The sequence below is a fragment of the Triticum aestivum genome, chromosome 6A (genome assembly GCF_018294505.1).
Source record: "Triticum aestivum cultivar Chinese Spring chromosome 6A, IWGSC CS RefSeq v2.1, whole genome shotgun sequence".
Classification (NCBI taxonomy): domain Eukaryota; kingdom Viridiplantae; phylum Streptophyta; class Magnoliopsida; order Poales; family Poaceae; genus Triticum; species Triticum aestivum.
The window spans coordinates 519,818,001-519,826,092 of NC_057809.1; the positions used below are offsets into that span (position 1 = coordinate 519,818,001).

Below are 8,092 nucleotides of genomic sequence, written 5' to 3' on the forward strand. Positions count from 1 at the left end.
CGCTCCTTTGATCTTCATCTTCGGGGCGCCATGATCATCGTCGTCGCCGGCATGACACCATGATCTCCATCATCGTGTCTTCATGAAGTTGTCACGTCAACTATTACTTCTACTACTATGGCTAACGCTTTAGCAATAAAGTAAAGTAATTACATGACGTTTATGTTGACACGCAGGTCATAAATAAATTAAGACAACTCCTATGGCTCCTGCCGGTTGTCATACTCATCGACATGCAAGTCGTGATTCCTATTACAAGAACATGATCATCTCATACATCACATATATCATTCATCAGAACTTTTGGCCATATCACATCACAAAGCACTTGCTGCAAAAACAAGTTAGACGTCCTCTAATTGTCATTGCAAGTTTTTACGTGGCTGCTATAGGTTTCTAGCAAGAACGTTTCTTACCTATGCCAAAACCACAACGTGAATTGCCAATTTCTATTTACCCTTCATAAGGACTCTGTTCATCGAATCCGATCTGACTAAAGTGGGAGAGACAGACACCCGCTAGCCACCTTATGCAACTAGTGCATGTCAGTCGGTGGAACCGGTCTCACGTAAGCGTACGTGTAAGGTTGGTCCGGGCCGCTTCATCCCACAATGCCGCCGAATCAAGATAAGACCAGTAACGGCAAGATAATTGACAATATCAACGCCCACAACTACTTTGTGTTCTACTCGTGCATAGAAACTATGCATAGACCTAGCTCATGATGCCACTGTTGGGGATCGTAGCAGAAATTAAAAAAAATTCTGCTCATCACCAAGATCAATCTATGGAGTATTCTAGCAACGAGGGGAATAGGAGTGCATCTACATACCCTTGTAGATCGCGAGCGGAAGTGTTCAAGAGAACGGGGATGATGGAGTCGTACTCGCCGTGATCCAAATCACCGATGACCAAGTACCGAACGGACAACACCTCCACGTTCAACACATGTACGGTCGGGAAGACGTCTCCTCCTTCTTGATCCAGCAAGGGGGAAGGAGAGGTTGATGAAAATTCAGCAGCACGACGGCGTGGTGGTGGATGCAGCAGGGTCTCGACAGGGCTTCGCCAAGCACCAACAAGCGGGAGAGGTGTTACGGGAGGGAGAGGGAGGCGCCAGAGGCTAGGGTGCACAACCCTCCCTCCCCCCTCTTTATATAGGGGCCCTGGGGGGGCGCCGGCCCCTCTAGATCCCATCTAGAAGTGGGGGGGGGGCGGCTAAAGGGGGTGGCTTGCCCCCCAAGGCAAGTGGGGCGCCCCCACCCCTAGGGTTCCCAAACCCTAGGCGCAGGGGAGGCCCAGGGGGGGGCGCACCAGCCCACCAGGGGCTGGTTCCCCTCCCACTTCAGCCCATGGGGCCCTCCGGGATAGGTGGCCCCACCCGGTGGACCCCCGGGACCCTTCCGGTGGTCCCGGTACAATACCGGTAACCCCCGAAACCTTTCCGATGGCTGAAACTGGACTTCCTATATATAAATTTTTACCTACAGACCATTCCGGAACTCCTCGTGGCGTCCGGGATCTCATCCGGGACTCCGAACAACTTTCGGGTTACTGCATGCTAATATCTCTACAATCCTAGCGTCACCGAACCTTAAGTGTGTAGATCCTACGTGTTCGGGAGACATGCAGACATGACCGAGACGCCCCTCCGGTCAATAACCAACAGCGGGATCTGGATACCCATGTTGACTCCCACATGCTCCTCGATGATCTCATTGGATGAACCACGATGTCGAGGACTTAATCAATCCCGTATTCAATTCCCTTTGTCAATCGGTACGTTACTTGCCCGAGACTCGATCGTCGCTATCCCAATACCTTGTTCAATCTCGTTACCGGCAAGTCACTTTACTCGTACCGTAATGCATGATCCTGTGACCAACCCCTTGGTCACATTGAGCTCATTATGATGATGCATTACCGAGTGGGCCCAAGAGATACCTCTCCGTCATACGGAGTGACAAATCCCAGTCTCGATTCATGCCAAGCCAACAGACACTTTCGGAGATACTCGTAGTGCACCTTTATAGCCACCCAGTTACGTTGTGACGTTTGATACACCCAAAGCACTCCTACGGTATCCGGGAGTTGCACATTCTCATGGTCTAAGGAAATGATACTTGATATTAGAAAAGCTCTAGCAAACGAACTACACGATCTTTGTGCTATGCTTAGGTTTGGGTCTTGTCAATCACATCATTCTCCTAATGATGTGATCACGTTATCAATGACATCCCCATGTACATAGCCAGGAAACCATGACTATATGTTGATCAACGAGCTAGTCAACTAGAGGCTCACTAGGGACACATTGTGGTCTATGTATTCACACATGTATTACGATTTCCGGATAATACAATTATAGCATGAATAATAGACAATTATCATGAACAAGGAAATATAATAATCATTTTATTATTGCCTCTAGGGCATATTTTCAACAGCACAATCATACAGTCACGTACTTCATCACGAGAATTAGCAAGTAAGGGCTCCTTTGATTCAAAGGAAATGCATAGGATTTCTAGAGAATTTGAACTCTTAGGAACTTTTCCTGTGATGCTCGCTTAATTCGTAGGATTGGCATTTTTAAGAATTTTTCCATAGGATCCATTTGTATTACATTTTGGAGGAGAAAGGAAATGCATAGGATTTCTAGAGGATCTGAACCCTTAGGAATTTTTCCTGTGATGCTCGTTTGATTTGTAGGATTGGCATTCTTAGGAATTTTTTCATAGGATCTATTTATACTACATTTTGGAGACAAACCTCCATCCACTCAAACCTCTTTGTAGAATTCCTTTGTTTTTTCTGCGCTATCAAACATTCTTTCAAATCTTGTAGGATACTATGGGACATACCATCCTATTCCTGCATTTTTTCTATTCCTTCATTTTGACAATCCTGCGAATCAAAAAGCCCTAAGTGTAGCAGCCACTCCCTTTCTTTGCCTCTAGCAGATCATGTATATCCCGTCCAAAGAAATCGGTTTACAGGATATCGCAAAATAATTGTTCACGTTTTTACAGTATAATTTTTGTTTCGCTGGAACAGATCCCGTGTAAATCCATGCAAAATAAGACAGCACACCGTAATCATGAATATAAATTACAATTAGGTCCTCAAAACGCCAATGTCCAGCAACTCCTCTCAATCTTGGCTCTTACTGCACTATTATTTGCACCATCAGTGATATTTTCTGCTTCATTATTTACACTAATATTTTTTCCTTGGCAGCCGCAAATACGCGAGGTGGTCAGAGGAGGAAGATGAGCGGGAGGTTGAAGAAGACGATCTGGCTGTTGATTTTGCATCCGATGGCCCGCAATGGTCGACTGACCCAAAAGTAGTTTTAGTTTTCAGTCGATTGACTGTTAGCCACGCCCTTCCGAAAGAAAAAGTAGTACAGTACGTACTCTACTTTGGTACAATCCAGGTTGCCACGTGATGAACTCCCATGACATCTCTCAGCTCAGCGTCATCTAATTGTTCTGAAGAGCTGCAGCGAGCTGGGCGCCGAGCGCCACCAGCGTGATGGGCTTCTGTATCACGCCATTTATCCCCGAGCGCTGGCACACCTCGCGGACGCGGTCGTCGACGTCGCCGACCGCGAGAGCGGCGAGCACGAGCTGCCAGCCGCCGCTCCCCAGCTCGCCGATCCGGAGGGCCACCTCGAACACGTCCTCCATCGTCGCCGCCGTAGCGTGCTTGTCGAGGTCGAGGAGCACCAGCTGGAAACACGACCCGGCGCTCTCCAGCAGGCGCAGGCAATGGACTCCCGACGGCACCGGCATCACCTGGCACCCGAGCTTCTCGAGGAGCACCCCGGTCACCTGCCGGCTCGTGCCGTCGCTGTCCGCGAGCAGGACCCTCAGGCCGTCGAAGCGAGGGACCGGCACCGGCGGCGACGACGTCCTTCGGCGCGCGCCCGACTGCTGCAGCTGGAACTGGAGGACGACGGTGATGATGCTCCCTCCGTCCGATCCCGACGATCTCATGCTGCCGTTCATCATCTGAAGAAGAAGAAATTCAGCAGCAGCAGATCGAGTCATTCGCCCGGATCATCATCATACATTAACTGATATCTAGGAGTTTAATTTTCTTATTCGTCATTTTTGCTGCACTTTTTACCTGCACGATCTTGTTGCACATGCCGAAGCTAAGCCCCCTGTCGGAGGCGGCCGATCGACGTGCAAACTTCGTTTGCATCCCAACCTGAAACTTGACGCGCATGCTGCAACCCGCAGATGGTCGCATCGGGATCCAGTCCCGGCTGTACCTCTCTTCCTCGCCCACATTGCAGCTCTCGACGGAGAACGTGATGCGGCCCGGCGCCGCGCCGTCGCAACGGCGACCTAGCAGGGTGGTCACCATGTGCAGCAGGAGATGGAACACCCTCGTCTCGTCGCCGACCACCCACTCGGGCAGGGGCAGGGAGTTCTCCGAGTGGTACGAGAACTCAACGCCGCTGCAGCCGGACATGCACCGCGCGACGGCCATGGCCTCCCTGACCAGCGCGTGGAGCCCGAACGGCACGCGGCTCGTCGTCAGCGTCTCCGCGTCGGCGTCGTTCGCCAGCGCCAGCGAGAGCGCGCTTGTCCGGGCGATGGCGTCCACGACGAGCCTCTGTTCGGGGCTCATGCCGTCGGCGGCGGCGTGCTGCAGCATGGAGAGCAGCCCGATGACGGAGTGCATCTGCCGCTGCATGGCCCCGCACATGGCGCTCTGGACGGAGTGGATGCCCGTGGTCGCCGTCGCCGCTTCGTGCTTCGCATGCAGCAGGGCCCTGTGCTGATCCGCGAGCCTGTCCCGGATCGACTGCCACTCCTCGAGCACCGCCGCGTGAGAGAGCGCCACGGCGACCTGGTCCGCGACGACCTCCACGATCTCGAGGTCTTGGCTGCTCCATCGCCCCGTGTCGGGCAGAACCAGCACCAAGATGGCGTACGGCCTCGCCTCCGGTGTCCTCGCTCCGTCGAAATTGGAGACCTTGAGCATGGGCATCCGTATGGCAGCCACGCCCCCCGGAGGCTGCAGGCCGCCACCGCTCGCCGCCGCAAGCGCCGATCCCGGCCGGAGCACCTTGGCGGCCACGCCGGACATCACGTCGACCACGTTAGGGTCGAGGGCGGGGATAGGGGCCCGCGAGCCCAGCATGACGGCGCCCTTGTCTCTGAGGCTCAGCTGATAGACCAGCTGGAGGACGTCGCCGGGCACGGGCACCCAGACGGCGCAGCTGTGGAGCGCGAGCGCGTCGGCGAGGTGCAGCATGGTGGTGTGGAGGACGGCGTGGTGGTCGTGCGGGGAGTCGCGGATGTGGCGGGAGAGCATGCGGACGACGCGGGAGGTGGCCTCGACGCGGCGGCGGATGAGGCCGACGTCGCGGTCGAGCTGGCGCGCCTTGGCGCGGAGCAGGGCCTCGCGGAGCTTGGCGCGGATGAGGCGCGGGATGAAGGTGAGGAGCGAGAGCGCGGTGGCCAGGGAGACGAGCGCGGCGAGGAGCTTGGCGGCGGTGGAGGCGAGGAGGAGGCCGGAGGAGTGCGGGTGGTGGTGGGTTAGGACGGCGAGCAGGTGGACGGCGCCGCCGAGCACGGCGAAGGCGGCGAGCTGGAGCAGCAGCCACTTGACGGGCGCGAGGTCGGCGCAGGAGGCGAAGTAGAGCAGCTCGAGCGGGATGGAGAGGTAGGAGGCCGCGATGAGGAAGTCGCTCACCTTCTGGCACTGCAGCATCGCGTCCACCGCGCCATCGCACCCCTCGCCGCACCGCCGCATCTTCTGATAGTCCATCCGGTCCCGATCAGCGAATCAGCCGAACGCACGTGCGGTGCATGGGAAGAAAGATTTTGATTTCTCGAGGTCGATGGTGGCGTGCGGTGGAGCATGGGGGAGAAGAGAAAGGGGATTCCGGCACTCCGGCGTGGTGGTGGCGGTGCGGTGGAGTGGGGAGATGAGAGTGTCCATCTGTCCGTCGGAATGCGTGCATGCTGCGCTCGGCTTGACAAGTGTTGCCCCCGCGAGGGCTGCATGCTCCGCTCGGCTTGACAAGTGTAGCCAACGCTGACATGCACGGATGCACCGCTGTAACTGGAGTGTGCAGCCAAACCGCTCTGACTCTGAGCTGATACCCGGACATTTTTTTTCTGCAGAAGAGAGCATCCGGCTAGGCGGCTAGCTATCGAACAACAAACCAGTCCAGGTCCATCGCATCTCTCCCGCCAGGCCTATATTTCGCCCGCAGCAAGACCAGCTATCTCTCGCCTCTCTCTAGCGCGATGCTAGCGGACCGGTCCAATACGGTGTCTCCTTGAGCGGTTTTCAAAGGTTTCTATGGAACGGTTTCGATAAGTTTTGCAAGGTTTCATGTGGTTTTTGCTTTCTTTGTTTCTATATTTTTCATGGGTTCTCTTCAGGAATTTATTTATTTTCTAATCTCTTTTTAAAAAATTATCAAATACATGTTGATTTTTGAAGATGCTGAATATTTTTATGTTTTCGAAAGCAGAATAATTTCTTTTTATACCTGTTGAACAATTTCCAATACATGATGAAAATATTTTTATTACATATACGATTTTTTTATGCATTTTCAAATACACGTTGAACATTTTTTGAGTGGCACAATTTTCCTTTAAACTACATCAGCATTCATTGCATCGTATAACTACTTTTTAAATATATGAGCATATTCATGAAACGCATTAACATTTTATTAATGTCATAAATATGTTTTTTGGGGATAGTACAAAACATTTTCTTATGTTACATGTACATTTTTTATATGTGTAGACATTTTTTTAAATGTGAAGAACATACTTTGTGCCCGTGATTTTTTCATGGTACAAAAAAATTTACAAAATTATGTGAACATTTTTTACATTGTTATAATTTTTAAATGTTAATAAGTTTTTTTAGAAAAAAATTGAAGATTTTAAATGACACGATTCTTTAAGGACATCAACATTTTTAAAAGTTGTGCAAACATTATTTTTACACTGCATGAACATTTTTTTAATGTATGATGAATGCTTTTAAAAATTGAGTACATTACTTTCTAAATATATTCATTTAGAATATTTCGTGAAATAAACAAAACAAAAAAAGAGAAAAGAAAAGAAAATCAACGAATGAACCATGGGTCGACATACTAGAGCCTGCCCAGAGGCGAGTGCACACTCTATCTCGCAGCAGGCGAGATATACCGCTGCCCCATCTCTCCATCTAATTCATTCCAGGTTTTCCGGACTATATGATGGGCCTTCTCTTGCGACTATCCTGTGGGCCAACGACCCACGATTGAGACTTGTGTGTGTTGTAGTATTTTTGGATTGTTTTAGAGCAAAGGCTTATTCTCCATTTTATAAATAGTCAAAAATACTAAAATCAGCTATACAACAACATCCAACAAGGAGAATAAGAAATACAAAGGTTCGGAAAAGGGTCACACCGAACCAACAGTAAAATGATAAATACCTAGGAACAAGCTGAGAGCAAGTCCAAGAATGATGAGCGACACATGTCTCTTGGTTAATGTAAGTGCATCTCGTGGACCCTTGTATTTTTGGATGATTAATAACAAAACAGTTAAGGAACTAACGTGTTTATGAGTCACACATGTAAAAGTGCATGATGATTTGGTTTAACCAGTGGGTTATGGCCACTACAAATGTTGAGATGACATTGAAGAATTTCGGTTGCTTTATGAGGAACTGAACTTTGAAGAGTTGTAATTCTTCATTAGTTTCTTTTATTCTTTTTGCGAGTATGACATAATATACTCATGAGGGGTCAAAATGAAGCAATGCAGAAAGTTTTCGTGTGTGATCAATCGAACCTATCTACACTTGTGAGTAAAGTCTTGGAAATATCCTTTCAGGCAAGATTACCAGCTCTTGTGACGAAAGTGATTCTTCAAAATACTCGAGCTAGAAGTCTTCAATGAGGATTTAGGAAGATGTCGCTGTGGTTGTCCAAGGTTATGAGGAATACGATGAATTTGAGAGTTCAATTTTCTGATTGTTATGACAGCTAGCTATAGCACGTTGTTGGTTGTGTCCCATCCAACGATCATATCACCACCCAGTTGTGGGCC

General features: G+C 50.1%; 1 protein-coding gene across 1 annotated transcript; it reads right to left on the bottom strand.

Annotated features, from left to right (window-relative positions):
- Positions 1-3,103: 3,103 nt before the first annotated feature.
- On the bottom strand, positions 3,104-5,961 carry LOC123130882 (ethylene receptor 4-like). Its single transcript, XM_044550671.1, has 2 exons — positions 4,135-5,961; positions 3,104-4,016 (listed from the first exon to the last, which is right to left on the bottom strand). The coding sequence occupies exons 1-2, from the start codon at positions 5,788-5,790 to the stop codon at positions 3,486-3,488; spliced, it is 2,187 nt and encodes a 728-aa protein (XP_044406606.1). The 5' UTR covers positions 5,791-5,961; the 3' UTR covers positions 3,104-3,485.
- Between the last annotated feature and the right edge of the window lie 2,131 nt (positions 5,962-8,092).